The sequence below is a fragment of the Beta vulgaris genome, chromosome 6, assembly GCF_026745355.1.
Source record: "Beta vulgaris subsp. vulgaris cultivar EL10 chromosome 6, EL10.2, whole genome shotgun sequence".
In the NCBI taxonomy this organism is placed as follows: Eukaryota; Viridiplantae; Streptophyta; class Magnoliopsida; order Caryophyllales; family Amaranthaceae; genus Beta; species Beta vulgaris.
Genome location: NC_079207.1, coordinates 7,323,694 through 7,342,147, shown reverse-complemented (window position 1 = coordinate 7,342,147; position 18,454 = coordinate 7,323,694). Strand labels below are relative to the sequence as shown.

At 35.4% G+C, this 18,454-nt stretch overlaps 2 protein-coding genes across 4 annotated transcripts; one reads left to right on the top strand and one right to left on the bottom strand.

The window, feature by feature from the left end:
* Positions 1 to 1,076: 1,076 nt before the first annotated feature.
* On the top strand, positions 1,077 to 5,633 carry LOC104895378 (uncharacterized). Its single transcript, XM_010681860.4, has 10 exons — positions 1,077 to 1,233; positions 1,448 to 2,465; positions 2,681 to 2,765; positions 3,241 to 3,336; positions 3,421 to 3,573; positions 3,854 to 3,961; positions 4,045 to 4,164; positions 4,349 to 4,474; positions 4,579 to 4,662; positions 5,345 to 5,633. Exons 2-10 carry the CDS (start codon positions 1,498 to 1,500, stop codon positions 5,468 to 5,470), a joined length of 1,866 nt encoding a protein of 621 aa, XP_010680162.2. The 5' UTR covers positions 1,077 to 1,233; positions 1,448 to 1,497; the 3' UTR covers positions 5,471 to 5,633.
* A 735-nt stretch (positions 5,634 to 6,368) lies between these two features.
* On the bottom strand, positions 6,369 to 18,109 carry LOC104895377 (cytochrome P450 97B2, chloroplastic). Of its 3 annotated transcripts, none has more exons than XM_010681859.4 (14): positions 17,894 to 18,106; positions 16,900 to 17,077; positions 14,804 to 14,911; positions 14,360 to 14,444; positions 12,120 to 12,352; positions 10,342 to 10,515; positions 9,303 to 9,350; positions 9,107 to 9,166; positions 8,749 to 8,835; positions 8,544 to 8,632; positions 8,122 to 8,213; positions 7,850 to 7,911; positions 6,916 to 7,065; positions 6,369 to 6,823 (listed from the first exon to the last, which is right to left on the bottom strand). In XM_010681859.4, exons 1-14 carry the CDS (start codon positions 18,025 to 18,027, stop codon positions 6,599 to 6,601), a joined length of 1,725 nt encoding a protein of 574 aa, XP_010680161.2. In that variant the 5' UTR covers positions 18,028 to 18,106; the 3' UTR covers positions 6,369 to 6,598. The 3 variants fall into 3 exon arrangements, with proteins under 3 accessions (XP_010680161.2, XP_048502023.1, XP_048502024.1); XM_048646066.2 differs by having other exon boundaries at positions 16,900 to 17,138; positions 17,894 to 18,028; XM_048646067.2 differs by lacking the exon at positions 6,369 to 6,823 and having other exon boundaries at positions 6,979 to 7,392; positions 17,894 to 18,109.
* Between the last annotated feature and the right edge of the window lie 345 nt (positions 18,110 to 18,454).

Genomic DNA, 18,454 nt, shown 5'->3' with positions numbered 1-18,454 from the left:
CATTATTATTATTATTAATTTATGATTATTAATATTATTTATTCATAACTATCATTTAAAAATATACAAAATACTATTATTATTACTTATCATTATAATTATTATTTAATCTTCATATTATTATTGTTTAAATATTATCTATATATTTATTACATTCAATTTAATTCAATTCAGTTTAATTCAATTCAATTTAATTCAATTCAATTTAATTCAGTTCAGTTCAATTCAGTTCAGTTCAGTTGTTTTATGTCGAAGAGAACAAACCCTTAATAACCAATAATCAATTTATAATACAAATCCATCAATTCAAACTAATTCATTTTTTCATTAATTATTTTTCTAAATTTGTTATATTATCAATTTAACAACTAAACATAAAAAAAAACATCTAATTATTATTCCTTCCTTTTTTGTTTTTTTAATCTACGTGCTTTACTTTTTGATCTGTTTTTTTTTCATCTACACACTATTAGTTTTTAGTTTTTTTAAAAAATCAAGATGAAAAAGTAAAAAGTGACAATGACAACTCAAAAAAATTTTAGCTTTCTTCTTTTACTTTAACAATAATTTAGCATTATACATCACTTAAACATAATATAAAATTTGTTTTTTATTTAAGAATATCACTCTAATAAATAATATGTTCCATTGTAATTGCATCATTTCTTTCCCTCCATCATTTTCTCTTATGACATACTTCCTCTGTTTTTAATAAGAGACACATATCTTCTTTTTATGTGAGTTTTTTTGTAGAGCTGATCAACTCAGCCGGTCCGATTTTCATACGGGTTTGGGCAGAATTTTTTTTTGCTTTGGACAAGCTAAAAATGACTTTTTAATCTATTTGTTTGACCTAAAAAGCCCGTTCATTTTAGCCCGAAATAACGGGCTTTAGGCACAAAAATTTGATCCAACCCGATCAATCGGCAATTTTTTAGGCCCGGTCCATGATCAACTCTAGTTTTTTTTGAGATAAATGTACCACTTATTTAAAAAAAACGAAGGTTAGTGTTATATTAGTAGGACTTAAGTAGTAATGTCCAAAACCTTATCGTGGTAGGAACTAAGAAAGCACAAAAATCTTTGTCTTATAAAAAAAACCGAAAGAGCAAGAAAGTGGAGAAAACGAGTAAAAGCCGCCAATAAATAGCCAAGGCGTTGAATATATTCTCCTATACATAAAACGAAAACCAAACACGGTACTAAAATTATTCCGAAGGTTTCAATTTCTTGGTAATTCCGTCTCTCTTTCTCTCTCCTCTTCATACTTTACAATTTTTACTTCATAATTTGTTTTACGTCGATTTTTTTAAATTTCAGGTGATTTTTTAAAATCCTACTTTATTGTTGACAATATTGTATGATTTGTTGTAGATCGATGAATTCGAGTTTGATTAATACTAGGGTTTTGATTAATTGTTTGTTTTTCCTTGATTTGATTTTGCAGATTTTTGTAAAAATTAGGGTTTCGATTGGTGAAATTAGGGTTAGATAATCATGTTAGAACAATTACTGATCTTTACGAGAGGAGGATTAATCCTGTGGACCTGTAACGAGCTTAGTAATGCTCTAAAAGGTTCGCCGATTGATACTTTGATTCGATCGTGTCTTTTGGAAGAACGATCAGGGTTAGCTTCGTACAATTACGATGCACCTGGTGCATCTTACACACTTAGATGGACTTTCCACAATGAATTAGGTTTGGTATTTGTTGCTGTGTATCAAAAGATTCTTCATTTGCTGTATGTGGATGATTTGCTTTCGATGGTTAAGCGCGAATTTTCAGTTGTTTATGATCCGAGTAAGACGGAATATGGGGACTTTAATGATGTTTATAGGCAACTTAGATTGGAGGCTGAGGCTAGAGCTGAGGAACTTAAGAAATCGTCGAAATTAGGGTCTAGGATTGTTAATAAGAATCAGGAACAGGGGCAGAAGACGAAATTTGATCAGGGTGGTAAGAGGATTGGTGGTGGGAATTTGAAGAGTGATAGTGGGGATGGTGATTTAGGGAAAGGAAATAAGTTGGAAAATGGTCATGTAAATGGGGGTACCCTTGTTGAGGATGTTAAACAGCGGGGTGGTGTAAATGATAAAGAGAATTTGAGCTCGAATAATGGAGCGTTTGATGTAAATAAGCTTCAAAAGTTACGATCAAAGGGTGTGAAGAAGAATGATACTGTTGTTGCTACCAAGGGTTCCAAGGCTGATCTTAAGAAGAAGGTCACGAAAAAGAATAGAGTGTGGGATGATTCACCTAAAGAGGTGAAGTTGGATTATACTGATCCTGTGACTGAAAACGGGGATGAACATGTAAATTATGCTGCGGCTAATGAGGGTGAGAGTATGATGGACAAAGAAGAAGTTTTCAGTAGTGACAGTGAGAATGAAGAAGAGGAGCAAGTTGGAGATGGTGCTAAAGCAGGAACAAAGTCAAAGGGATGGTTTTCTTCAATGTTTCAGAGGTAATTTCCCTTTGGTTGAATTATGCATATGATCTGTTTGATTCATGATCTTGAACTCGTTCTGAAAGGAATCCGGTTGTTTTTTTTTTATAATGAAATTAAACTTCAGAGCAGTATAAACAGCTCCTCATCATTCTTGCACTTCTCTGCTTTTGTATCTGTGGAGTTTTGATATTATTATAGAGATGTGATCTTGCAATTGTTTTCGATCTCAGTATTGCAGGCAAGGCTAATTTGGAGAGGGCTGATCTTGCACCAGCCTTGAAAGGTCTGAAGGATAGGCTTATGACAAAGAATGTGGTATGTTTTCGTTTTCTTTAGTGGTGGTATGTGTTCTTTGTTCACTGAGCTATGACAATCTATATATATATTTAAAACTCAAGACAAACAAATGCCATGCTGCCACATATAATCTCCCATTCTCCACACAATCAAATGAGAATTAAACCATAAAAATGTGTGTTTCAAGACTCGAATACATGACCTCTCATTTGTTATGCTAATGCACTAAACAACTACACTACAATGTTCATGTTGGTCTTTGTGGGGGAACAATCATTTAAAGACATATATTTCTATTTTTGAAGACTTCAAATGCACGTCATTAAATATTCCGGGGTGTATGGCCCGGGACAAGAACTAGTTAGAATATATTATAATGTGGGCGAATATTTTTTTCTTGAATTGATTCGATATTCCTTATTTGGCAATGGTAAGTTCATTGAATGGGGGCAAATTTGCAACCGGATATTTATTGTGCTATGGTGAATGACAGGCTGAGGAGATAGCAGAGAAACTTTGTGAATCAGTTGCGACAAGCCTGGAAGGTAAAAAGCTAGGTTCGTTTACGAGGATTTCATCAACTGTGCAGGTATATTTGGGTCTATAGTGTACTTCTATATGTTGTGGGGTAAAATGTTCATTTTGTAAAAAAGTTTATTCTCTGTCATGTCAGGCTGCTATGGAAGATGCCCTTGTTCGCATCCTTACTCCTAAACGTTCTATTGACATACTAAGGGATGTTCATGCTGCTAAAGAACAAGGGAAGCCATATGTTGTTGTGTTTGTAGGTGTTAATGGAGTTGGAAAATCCACCAATCTTGCAAAGGTGAGCTTGGCTTAGAACTCTACTCTTCCCTGTGTCTCTCTGTTCCAGATTGATGTCCCCTTAATTGCTCTTATTCCATTATATAACTTTAAATTTGAAGGCACTGTTGGTTGTCAGCATAATACCACTTCGTGTTTACTTGCCAGTTTTGAATATTAGTGCCACAAGAAGTCTGTTTTAATGGGGCTTACCTTTGAAACCATTTATATTGCGATGAAGGGATTATATCTTTGAGAATTTTGGATGTCATTTTACTTACGCCTTTTCTGTTATTGGACAGGTTGCATATTGGCTATTGCAACACAAAGCTAGTGTCATGATGGCTGCCTGTGATACATTTCGTTCTGGTGCTGTTGAGCAGCTTCGCACTCATGCACGCAGGCTTCAGGTACGAGTGTTTGTTAAATTTAAGTGATTAAGAAGCACTAGCTATTAAATTGCTTAGAAACTCATCTTGAACTGGAATTTCAGATTCCAATCTTTGAGAAAGGTTATGAGAAGGATCCTGCTGTCGTGGCAAAAGAAGCAATTCAAGAGGCCACCCGAACTGGTTCTGATGTCGTTCTCGTTGATACAGCTGGTAGAATGCAGGTATATGCCTTTCCATCCTAAATTCATGCTTTATTTAAACACTGCAGGCATTAATTTGCAGTGCATTAATTAATTAGACTTCTCTTTATGTTTATCATGGCTATATGTAATATCGGGGTGTGGTTCTCGTACTTTTGTTTGATTCCTCCTGTATTCTAGCTTTAACATCTGTGCTGTCTTGCAGGACAATGAGCCCTTGATGCGTGCACTTTCAAAGCTTATTAACCTGAACAATCCAGATCTTGTCCTTTTCGTTGGTGAAGCTCTTGTTGGTAATGATGCTGTAGATCAACTTTCAAAATTTAATCAGGTTTGTTCTGGGATTCAATGGTCAAGTAATGTTTTACCTTCTATATTATCTTGTGAATTTATGGATGACTTTGTTTTTGACTAATATCTGTTACTTTGGTGCAGAAACTTGCTGATCTTTCGACCTCACCTAATCCAAGATTGATAGATGGCATCCTCCTTACCAAGTTCGACACCATTGATGATAAGGTAGGCCCTTGCTTTAAAATATTTCATGCAAAAAGTTATATACCCCTTTGAAAGAACAACGATGATTTTATGAAGAATAACGAAATAAATATCAAGTAATGAAATTTTAAATGTTTTCAAATCTTAATGTGTTGAAATCTTAATTGAGATCATATGTAGACAACTAGGCAGAGGAATTTGTAGAAAGGTGTGTTTTGTTAGCCTTATTTATCTTATAGCACGAAACTTTAGAAAAAACTATTGTTCATATAAGCCAAAATCATTGTCATTTGTCACCCTCCAGGAAAAAATAATTAATGAAATTATTCGTTGGTCCGTAAATTCACTGGAATACCTTTATATTTATGTTCCTTTGCTGGTGTTGCTATTTTGCCACTTTATCTTTTATTCTTTTGGCGAGCTTTGCTTCTAAATATTATTTGAGGTCGAATTTATTATTCTTAATGTCGTTTCGTGTGATCCATTTTTTTTGGGCTTCTATTTTATATACATTTACATAGTAGAGCCAGAGGGGTATTTTTTGCTGAATCGACTTATTGAAAGTTGAGTTTTTGAACGTGTATAATATAGAATTACAGAGCTAGGGTGGAAATTGAATATATGCTAGTTTGAGACTTTGGATTCAATTTTGATGGCATTGATCTTGCTAACTCAATTACATGGTTGCATGAATGATATTCAGGTTGGAGCTGCGTTGTCTATGGTATACATATCGGGGGCACCGGTCATGTTTGTCGGTTGTGGACAGTCGTACACAGACTTGAAGAAACTCAATGTGAAGTCCATTGTCAAGACGCTCCTTAAGTGAAGAAGAAAGACATTTGTAATATGTTATGTTTCTGTCATCCTGAATACTTCCATGATATTGTCATCTCAATTCTCAAGACTTTCACTAGTCATCCCCGAACGTGTAATTTGGAACTTGGACGTCATCTTTTCTTGTGATTCTTAATGTACCTTTTCTTTTACAACACTTGTTTTTTTTTTTTTTTGACTGTTTGGTATTAGAATTGATTACAGTATACTATATACTTCTTTTGTTTCGTTTTAAATGCAACAAATGAATATTTTATATCTTATACAAATATATTAAAAGGTGTGTGAAAGAAAATCTATGTGCCACGTGACACTCTCCTCAAATTTCTAATGCAAATGTTTTATGTCTATGTGTACTCATTATTTAAAAAAATGTATAAGTGCAAGGTATCGAACACGTGATTTTTGAAATGAAAAGTAAGAGCTTAACCATCAATACACTATTACTTTGTTGTCTAATGTTTCAAATAAAATATGATGATGTCTTGTAATAATTATGAATAACTAAAAAGACTTGAACAAGTATATACATTTCTAACACTCTTATTATGTAACTTACAAGAAAATATTGATGTCATATGCTCTTACCACAATTCTTTTTAAGGTATTGTTTTCAAACTTAAAACTTCCAATTTTTTTACTTATCATGTCGTAATGGAAATTTTTCAATTTCTTAATGGACAAAAAATACGAAAAATAGCCAAATAAATATAAAATTTAAAAATAATGACATATTTAGTTATTGTAACTGACCCGAGGCATCGTTCGGGCAAAAAGAAACTAGTTTGTTGCATTTAAAACTAAACGGAGAAATTAGTTTGCATTTTTTGCAAGGCTGCAATTCGAAATTTAAAAAACTGGTAGTGTGTGACACATCAAGCTTGAGATCGTCGGCATCAAGTTTTTCAAGGTTTGATTAAAATTAGTCGATGAATCTTTCCTCACTTGACACATCAAGCTTGAAGTTATTTTTCTTAAAAATCTACATGATTGACTCATCTCTTTTCTTAACAAAACTCAGAAATTTATTCCTCGCCTCAATCACCCCCATTTTTTTTTTTACTTTGTTGATGTTAAGAATATAGATATACAATGTTTTTACACGATCAAGGGGATGCATTTATTGTACATTAGCTCTCTTCCTCAGTTTACACCAAAGTCCATTCTTCGTGTGAATTGTTGCCCCTGTTACAAGTTCCACTGAATCTGGTGAGCCCTTTAGTGTAACATCAAACTTCTGAAGCAACATCGCCAAAGCAATCGTTGATTCCATTAGAGCAAACTGGTCTCCCACACATTTTCTCGGTCCGCCACCAAAAGGCAAGAAAGCGAAATCTGAAATTATCTGATATTTGCAAGGGTAAGGTTAATAAATGAGTTATGTTTTAGAGAGCAAAAAGGATAAAGTTTGATGCTAGCATAGAACTGTCAAATTACTTCATTAGGATATAGAGCTCCAGGACTTCGAGATGGATCAAAGCCATTCCATCCTTCTATATCTTCACTTTTCCTCTCGACCAAGAATCTTTCGGGTTCAAATTCATGAGGTTTATCCCAAAGATACGGAGATCTGTGTAGATTATATACCTGCATGGATTATTACATGCAAATCTGGTGAATGTTGTTATGAAAAATGCGGAACAATAAAGATAACAAGAGAACAAAAAAATGATACATAGCTTTACGTGGTTCACCAACAATGGGTTGGCTAGTCCACAGCAATAGGGAGACATAATTAATATTGAGTTGTTCGGAACACCAATTCAACGCATCCCAACAGAAATAATGTGGATGAATTTGATGACAGCTCTCAAAGTCCAATAAGTTTTATCTAGATTCACATATTGAATTCAAATTGTATTCCTTCTCCAAATCGCGATTACCGAGTAAGTGATATATATTGCCACTTTTTTCCTAAGAAAATAAATCCATTCAACAGCAAAGAACAGACACAAAATAGATTGCTTATACTCTAGAACACAGCAAAAGAATATTTTCATCATCACCCCAATTGGGATACTATGGTGGTTTTCATTCTCCCTCCTTACATGGTTCTGCCGTCTCTCGTCAGTTAGTCTCCAAATATAAAATTAATAACATACATAAAATGTTGTAGCATCTGATTTGGTCATAAGGCACCGCATCATACAAGTCTGTCTTGTCGGAGATGGACAGTCAATTACATAACCAGGTGAAGAAGAATAAGGGTCGTAAAAGTCTAATCCGGGACTTGGTACAGAGCGACATTGCATATGACTAAGAAGAGAGTTGATTTCACTATATCTGTATACTGATGTATAAATCTCAAGTGTTTAAAACTTCCATGGTAAGGCATTTCACATATGCTATGCCAATAAATAGATGAACTTACAGAAATAAAGATATCAGTTCCTGTGGGGATTTGGTATCCATCTTTCTGACCTTTGTAACCTCCTGCACAATCAAGAATGTTGTGTGTCAGACAGCTTTATTAATGTTGAGTAATTTCTTAGCTACTAAATAAACAAACAATTTAATAACATATTCCATGTGTTTCCTCCTTTAAAGCGAACTTTATCTTTCACACCATTTCTCCAATGTCTAATTCACAAGATCTTTCTCAAGTACAGAGATCTAGTTGCTCAATGCATCTGACAAAAGTACCTGGCAATGAATCTGGTTTAAGAGTTCGTCTGATGAGCAATGGTGGCTGAGGGTACAACCGAAGAGCCTCCACAACAATTAGCCTAATGTACCTGGGGTCATAGAACATGGCAAACCATTCAAGATCTCAAGTTTCCAATTGAAAAGAAGCCAAAAATACAACTTCGCAAAGCCAAATGAACCCAAGTAAATTGCACGCTGCAGGACTAGATATCATTATGAGATCATTTTTTATGAATTAAAAATATGTTGAAGCCCTTCAAAAAGAAAATACATTGACTAAAGATATTCTAATTAATTTCATGGGTTTTTGCAGCAGTTACCTAATCCCCTTGTCCTAGTAATGTTCACCAAAGGACTTTAATTACCTATTGCATTTATGCACAGCCATATAAAATTGTGACTTGAATAAAAGTACATACTCCAATTTTTTCACGGAATCGAAGGTTATTTTTCCCTTCCCTGACACTTCATCAATTTCGGCTTGAGCCTTCTTCATTTTGGAAGGATTCTGCAATGATAGTGTAAATGAGACAAACACATATAATAAAGCTGATAAGGGCCACAAAAAGAAGACCACCGTCCAATTTTGGAACATATCTGGAAGATGATATAGGTTAGTCATACCTGAGAAAGAAGGAAAATGGCCCAAGTAAGAACGGCAGCTGTAGTTTCATGACCGGCAATTAGCATCGTCATCAGGTCATCCCTCAGCTGTCAGACAGAATAAATTACACATACTTGAGATATCATCAGAGTTACTTGCCAAAGCTAGATATATCAGCAAATGCTTTCTATAAACTTGTAGGATCCTAAATTTTGGAAATGATAATTCCCCCATATGATATGACGCCAATATATAGTGCTCAAATATACGTTGGTTGCATCGGTGTTAAGGATATATTTAGATCTTCTAATATTGAGAAATCACAAAAGAAAAAAGTCTTGAACTTGATATAGGACAAACAAGGGCTACAGATATTACCTGGCGATCATCAACATCAGCGCCTCGCATGTCAACCAAAAAGCGCAAAAGACTGGCATCCTGCGGACATTGGTGTTCATGTGAACATTCAGAGGTCCACATTAGATCTTCAAAGATCAATTACAGTTTGGCATATAACGCATGTTATAACATGAAAGCAGAATTCATGTGATCAACCTTTGACCATTTGACCCACCTTAAGATTTGAATAATCCCTTTGCTGCAATTTCTCAACATCTGCCTCCTGCCACATCAAACAACCCCAATAGTAGGAATGAGTATGTTTACTCACAGATATCACATCTTATGCCTGATTACTAGATACATTACAGCAGGCAATTGGCAGGAAAAGAATAATTGTTTGCACTATGTGATGCTATGTATCACCCATATCGAGTACTCTGTTAAGTTGAGTCAGTTGCAAATCATGATCACACCATTATGTCAGAAAATATTTAAGGGGAGTGGGTGGAAGGGATTTTATGATTATGATTGCCATGGCTCGACCCTCAGTAGAGCAACTACACCCAAAGCTCAGTAGTTCCCAGTAAGATTTTGTGAACCCTTGTAGATACGCATACACCTTTACTATGGTGTAATAGCATTTTATATTTGTCACAGTTCACAATCTCCAACACTCTGAATAAACATTCTGAAGTTCAGAATTTCAGAACTTAGACTTAGCTGACCCATCTTAAGCTTGTTGATTCCATCTTGCACTTGTTCATTTCTGGCAACAAAATGCTATTGCACAGGCATACTTACCATAGTTGTTGCCTAATTCACAACCCTTTAGTGGAGCCAAACAGCTACCTACCCACGTGAGAAGTGCTACCAAACCTGCACTACTTTAAGTTTTAACCGCGTAACTTCCACAAGAAGATAATTCCTAGATTAACATCTGAACCTAAGTGAAACTACATTTGAGATGACAACTACTCATTCATTCCAAATGGTTAGGGAATGAAAATTGGACAAAGTTCTAATTATTTGTTCGTAGGATTGAAGATAATGTAAATAAAAAATAAAAAAGAACCTCTTTGTTTTTTAATCAACCTATATCAGAAAGTAGAAAAATGTATTTCCTTCTCTAGCAAAATTATAGATTATTAATCAAGTTTGCTGATATAATATCTTCTATGTCAGGAGAAGAAAAACAACAGGAAAAACCACAAGAGAGATGCCAGAAAATTAAGGATTTGCTGAACTAAGAATTCTGATCTGCAGCTTTTTACCTGTCTTGTCTCTTTGGCATTTTTTATGAGTCCGTCAAGACAATCATTGATGAACTTTAGGTCCTTCTGGAACTTCCGCTGCCTTGGTACAATCCAACTTGCAAGAGGAAACTTCCAGTAAGGAATGTAGAAAGTAGATCTATGTTCTGCTTCAAAAAGAGTCCCATAGACTGCCTGGGGTGAACAATATGAAAGTCAGGATCTCATGAAGCCAAACCTTACAAAAAATAACAATTATCCACTTTATGATCATCAAAACAGGAAGCAAGAGTCTGAAACTCTGTTGTTTAGATGAAGATTTTAGAAATAGGATGAGATTCATAGAAGTCGATGACTGAGAAAAATCCAACATGATATCTGGATAATCGGGCAAAGCAGCAACTGCTAGCCTGGCAAATAAACATGGCTATTTTCAACGAATTCAAAGTCAAAAGGGCTTCCTTGAAGCTGTCAAGATGACTGTAGGGAAAAATCGATACCGACCTGGCGACCTCCATAATAGACTTCTAAGTTCCAGATATCCAAGCACGAATTTAGTACAAGGCTATTGCACAAGTACATCAGGTTTCTAGTTTAAACTACTGCACTTAAAGGACAGCAAAATTGCATCTATCTTGAATAGCAATTGGCAGCACACTTTCAGTGTCTAAAAAAGATGCTATAAATCCTCAAGATTACCTAACTCTTCCTAATGCCAATTCACATAATTTCCAAATTACCCAGCATCATAGATTCTGGTCACCTGAACTGGGTACTCCGTTGAATTTGTGACTAACCTAGATCCTAGTTAACAAACTGACATGAAAAAGGTTACGCAGATATAGGAATGGAGTACTGCATTAATTGCGCATGGTAATAATAAACAACTAAGACAGGCAATTGAAAATATCCATATCTTTATGAATGAAGAGCCTAACATGTCATAGCAGATTAACTTTGGCCTTTCCTTCAGCTCATAAACGAAACCAGATATTACAGCCCTGCTTTTGACAAGTAAAATTTATATAAAATAGAGAATAGGGGGAAAATGCCATCCACCAAGAGCAAGAGGACTAGGTACAAAAACATCCAACCCTCTCAATCTCGATGTCTTTAAATTACAAATACATTCAGAAGACATTAAAAAATGCCTTCTGAGTTCTAAGTGTCAGGCTTTTTTCAAAAAGTTACAAATACACATCAATATATTTGCACTTTGCAGTCTACACCACCTCCAAAATCTAATGACTAGAGTTGAAAGTACCCAACCAAACAACTCAACCATAATGCAGAAACAATTATCCAATTTGACATTTTGTAATCCTGCAGCGGAACTTTGACTGCTTTCACTGCGGATGGGCAAATTTTAAAATCCTACTTCAATATGAGCAAATTTTATGTTAAATCTGACATTAATCTTCTTCACGTGGTAACTAATATATAATCTAAAACACTGAATGGTAGAGGACAGAGGTTAGTGAATTTTGACCTCCAAGTCAAAATATAGACTTCCTATCTCCCAGAAGGAGTAGCATATTCATCAAATCATTCATAAATATCTTCCAAAAGTAGAAACCCTCCTTATCTTTTAAAAATTTAAGCATATAATTAAAACCCTTTTAAACTAAAGACAAAGGAAATGAGTAAGAGGAAGGCTCACAGTTCAGCTATTCACCAAAATTGATTTCAAAATTCAGGATACGCATACAACAATGGTAGTGAGGATATTTCATAAGCAAACTAGCACGGCATTAATTAACAGGGAAATTAAAGAGGAAAAATTAAAGTGCTTCTAGAACCTTTATAACTGGAGATTCTTTTGTAATTGAACCAAAGTCATAGTTGAACACACCAAGTCCAATTATATCAAGTGCCAAACTTGAGAATTCTGATTCAAGATCCAATTCAATGCCATCCTGCCCATGTACATCTTCAAGCAGCTTCTCGAATTTCAACGTTGTTCTCTCAGCACAATCAGTGAAAACTCTAACCATGGCTTCCAAGTACAAGGCATGGAACCCAGGAGCAATGACTGCAGGGAATCGAAACAACCCTTTAAAGAGACTCTTTACAGAAATTTCTATTCTCAACACATATCAGCTATGAAAAAGCAGTGTCAGGTTAGTGGTCATGCAGATATGAACGTAACAAAACCACCACAAGAGAGGTTCTCTGCACTAAAAGCTTAAGGGAAGGTCATATAGCAGATAATGTTTTGAATCAGAAAGAACAAAACTTTCATACATTTCCAACCATGACGTCTTGCATCCTGAACTCACACTTGGAAGCATACATGTCTAGTCAGAAAAGCTGTAAGCTTGCAAGTACTAATTACTCCCTCCTTACATGCATGTCATTCCACCACTTCTAACCAATTATTTTATTCCGTAATTTTGTCATTCAAAGATAAATGCTCTAACATTTGTTGATTTAAAATACAATTGGACCACTACTTGTCAATTCTAGCACCTCCTGGAAACTTGTGCATAACCTTAATTGACTATAATATATGCAATGGAGGGAACAACATTTACCTATATGCAAATAAAGTTAGTTGATGGTACACCGTACATGAGACAGTTCAAAGGAAAGAGGATAAAAGAACAATCAAAAGAAATGTAGATTAATTTTTCAGAACTTGCTCATATCTTTTCTAAAAATAAATAGTGGAAGCAAAAACCAAATCTCTGTAATTCTTAAGCAGGAATCAACAGATTTATTTTCTTCTTCTCCCTAATAATCATTTCCTCAACAGGGCCAAACATTAATAATTTGTCCCGGCTGGTGTAAGATTCCAGAAATGGATAGGACACTGTGGTCACAAAGGTATTCTAAATATGCTTTCAACAAAGACAACCTCATTTGAAAGGAAATGAGTTTACCACTTCCCCAAAAGTTAATTACCGCAAACTCTTCGATTCTTAGCATGGTGTTCTATGGTCATAAAGAAATGAGTTAAAACGACTTCCCCAAAAGTTAATTACTGCAAACTTTTCGAACCTTATCATTGGCTTATCAAATTCTCTAAGTGATGGTTTAGACGGGATTCGGCATTTTGAACCATGAAATGCTCGGTTTCCATTTCGGTTGGCACTTTATGCCACTGCCAGAAAGGGTTGACGACTTGACGCACACTTTGAGCTAAGAGATGCAGCCACACAAGCAATTGCATCCCCCTCACATGCTAACGAGTTCTTTAATTACCAAACATGATGTTCTATGGTCATAAACTAAGGGAATGATGATGAATTTGCATAAAATTTTACAAATAGTGTCCCATGTGAATGAACATGGAAATGTACCTTCCCCAAGTATGTGTTTTCCTACGTTACTTTAAATTGTTTTCCATCATTACTTGTTAGTCACTTCCACACCTCCAGGTCATAATACATAACAGTGAAAAAAGCAAATCTAAAAAAATTGAGGGGAGGGAAAAGTAAAAGTTTTCGGGGGACCCAAGGAACATGCGCCTCTAAGTAAAGCTGCATTACCTATGTACATTAGTATGGGATATTTCGTGTAAACGTACACACAGACTCACCTCAATATATGACTGACCTTATACCAAACAAGTAGGCCTATAGGGTATAAGGGCCAAAACCTATACCCAACAAAGATAGCCTGACCCTGAAAAACTCAACCCAGACCAAACCTATTGGATAACATGATTTTGGCCCAACCAAAAATGAGTTAAAGACTAAAATGATTTATATCCTTTTGTTATTTGGGGTAATAAACTAATTGACAATAGACACGAACATGAAACGACTTGACGTCAACTCAAATCAAATGACTTGTTAAAATATGAGCTGAGGCGAATTGACCTAAATCAAACCTGATACAAACAGCCTGTTTACCACCTCTACTATAACCCTAACTTGAATATTTGCTAGTTACCTACAAGATGCATAAGTTGGCTCTAGAATTGTAACTTTCAACAATAAGTTGTTTAGAGGCCAAAGAAACAAACTTAGCAAAAAATTAAAAACCCCAAATAAAACATGAAGATGAAAGAGACAAAAGATAATCAACTGCTTGCCTCTTCTTCTTTGTTTCCAAGTGTCAAGATCAGCAGGTATGAGTCCTTTACCCATTATTGGTTCAAGAATTTCAGCAAGAACTCCCTATTGATGGATTGAATGAAAGCAAATAGATCAAAACGACTAAGCCAATGGCTTGAAATCTTCTACTAACATCAAATCAAATACAATTGCTTTCATACCCGATCAGAGCAAAACTAGAAACAGAAAAGAATCAGGTGCACAGGGCAAGTCATTTATACATTCATCTCAGGCATGCATACGGAAGCAATTCATCAGGTATATAAAAACAAATTTGTACATAATAAGACATTTGCAGTTAAGCTCCATTCAACAATATGGATACAAAGATTCAAACTCATTCGTCCAACCAATCAAAATCTTGCTGCGTGAATTCAGTGCGAAAAATAAAGTGTCAACTAGGAAATGAGGCCTTATCTTACCTTATCGTAAGAAAATGCATTCTCTCGAAGAATATACCTTGCCACTATAGGATCTGACACAACAACAAATGCCTTTGGTCCAAAAGCAAGTTTATATACAGATCCATGCTGCATCATTAAACCACATGGGAGAAAAAAACAGGCATAAGACAGTAAGTATAATGTTGCTAGCATTTGTACAAAAAAAAACATTCGACACTAAGAATCATATTGCTAGGTTTTGTATAGCACATTCGAAAGTAAATCATTACTCTCAATGAGAGACCATAACAAAAACTCATGTTGTCCTCACATTGATAGCTAAATATACATAATTCCCTTTTTGAGCCAACAACAGCTTATCAATGAACAATGTAGTATCATACCTGACCCTTAATTCTTCATACCACTGAAAACTTCATGGAAAACAATACAATTTAAAATTAATAAACCATCTAATAAATTTGGTCTAGTTTACATGAAAAACTTTCAGCGAGGGAAAGTCAAATCATAAAATCTCCACATGTATTCTCAACATTACTACTGTATCTTAGCATACTCAAATTAAGTTGGTTAAATAAGTGTTTGTTCATTTAATGCGCATTTAATCTTTACAAAAAAAGTTGCAAGGAAATTAAGTTCAAGATAATCTCATACAAGGACCAATAAGTTCAGATTAGAGCTAACCCAGTTCAATCCGCAACTAATACACATTCTGATAAGTTCAGATAAGCTTCTGTTCATAATTTTCGATAGGTGTGACAGTAGAGAAATGAATTAGAAATTTGATTTATATTTAGCTATCTTATTTCTTATAAACTTAGGTTTTCTATGTCAATGTTGTTTGTGCTACACACAATTATATTCTGAAGAAAACGAATCCCCTATCAAGGACAATAACATGGTAATCAGAGCCCCTGCTCCGACCCTACTTTTGTCTCTCCTAAAACCAATGTCACAGAAGCTGCTGCGTGCCTGCGCCCCTCTGCTGCTGTTCTCAGCCACTGCATACAACTTTCCCCTCTCTTCCACATCCTCATCCCTTCTAGTGGCTTACAAACCAGAAGGTTCTCGAACGCCCTCTCTTCCCCTGCACCCTGCTCAGACGGGCTCACAATTTTAAAAACCTTCTTCACTTGACCCTTAATCTCCAGCAGATCCAATTTCATATCTGGACCGAGCTGTTTCAAGTGACTGGGGAGGCCTCCAATGACATGGACCACCTCCACGACCCAATGACGACCCTGCCTGGCCCAATTGTCTCCACCACTAAGTGGAAGCAACTGGATCCCATTGTACACTCCTGGATTTATGGCACATTGGCACCATCTCGCAAGACCTCCTCCTTCTCACTATCATTCATGCGAATTCCACTGCTCGTGAGGCTTGTTTCCTAGTCCATAATGGATTCCATGAAAACATGAGTGCCGGGGAAACCAACCTTGATAACTAATTAGACCACATTAGCTTGACAACTTCACGAACATCACCGCCTACTGTCAACTCTTAATGGTTGAATGCATCTGATGGTCCCTTTAGAGCCTTCTATGGAAGGCATGGCATGAAGCTTCGGATCTCCAGCCCTTATACCTCCCGCATACAGCCACCACAATTCAACTCAAAGTATGAAGACATCTTCATCAAGGTCCTCCATTCCTCTCTAATCTTATAGTTCCCGTAAATTAATATGTATATATATGTTTCATATATAGCTTCTGTAATTTGTATATACTTAAGTTTCCTATGTCAGGTTAGGTGATTGGTAGTTTGATGCTTGTTGCTCATTGTCTTTTGTTGTTCATCATCACTCCCTCCTAATGGGTTGCATGTTTTAAATGGTGCCATCATGCGCCATCTGGATATGATGGAAGCTTGGCAGTCTCACTGCTCCTTTTAATGAAATGGCTTACTAATTATCAAAAAAAAAAAAAGTTTCCTATGTCAATATGGTTTATTGCAGACACTACATATATGAACTACAAGTTACAACAAATACCCAATTAGGTATCAGGTGAAATTTACAAGTCTAACTCTTTGCAAATCCTAGTAGCAACTATAAGTGCAATTTTTAACACATAGAATAGAAGTATAATCATAATATAGGAGTAAAGAAATACCTCTAAGAACCAATCATATAGAGACAAAAAGAGAGGCCGACCAAACAAATCTGAGACTGCTCCTTCAGCTGTTGGCATAGACCCAAGGTTTCCGCCACTTAAAAAATTTGTCAATAAGTTGCTTGCATTATCCAATAAGTTCCTTGACTTTGGTTTCTCAGTATTAGTTGACTGGCATCTACATTTCAAGTAGAGTCCCCTTTTAGTGATGCTAGAATCCGAAAAATATGCACCATATTCTGATAAGCACATAAATGAAACTATTACACTCTTGATTGGAAACCCTAGATGATACATGTCAAGAAAACTACAATCCAAAATCACATGAAAAAAGTTCCCAAATCTTTTTTTTTTTTTTGACGGGGAAAAAAGTTCCCATATCTAAAAGCAATAATTGCGGATACTTCCATTTCAATAGATTACCCATACTTTCATATTCCCAATGCTTGAAATTGACTGTCCTAAATGCCCATCTTTTACACAAACCCAATCAAAAATAAACTAATGTTGATATATCATATTGGTGAAATCAATTTAATCCCATGATTTTGGTGATAAAACATAGTAATTATTAAGTGTAATAACAAGAACAACACGCCATATTTAATAAAAATACATTGGTGTAATTATTCACCTATCAACATATGCATATACAAACAACAAAAATTCATCAAACAACTTACATATAAACACCTAATTCAATCAACAGCCAAATTAGTTTATAAACCAATTACAGTACAAACAATTAATAGCAAACCTAACATATGCATATGCAAACAACAAAAATTCATCAAACAATTTACATATAAACACCTAATTCAATCAACAGCCAAATTAGTTTATAAACCAAATACAGTACAAACAATTAATAACAAACCCAGATGAAAAATAAAATAACAAACCCAATCAATAATTGCAAGTGGGTACAAGAGCAGAAAATCAAACCAGGTAAAAAGGGGGAAAGGGGTGAAAGATAAAGATGAAGGAGATATACATGAAACGGCGTCGTTTTAGTCTAGAAGTAGGCGAAGAAGTGATAGGAGAGAGAAAAGATTGGAACTTGGAAGAGAAATCACCATTACAGACATGAAATTGTAACACTGAGGTACTGGTGGGTGTGGAAGCCATGACATGAGCAAGAGCAACTCCACCCGCCAAAAAAGAAAGATAAAACCAACCCAACAAAAAAATATGGTGCTCAATAAGATGAGGGATTAGAGAAGTGAAGCAACTAGAGTTAGCGTGAGTGGTTAAGGGTCTCTCGTTCTTTAATTAAGACTCGGGTTCGAGTCTTATGTATGGGAAAAATCTCAATGGAAAAGCGTAAATAAATGCTGACTTTTGAGGTATTATGCCAATTCTCGCATGAGATTAGTCCACTTGTCCAAGGTAGTGGGGAACTTCTCGTGGTAGGACAAAAGAAAAAGGGATTAGGGAAGTGCCCTATAAAACGGCGATGATTTGGAGTATTTTGGTATGTTGTTGTGCAACAAAATGGAGTTTTCGGAAAGATTGTGAACATAATTTAGGAACCGTTGGAAAAGGAGGGAAATTG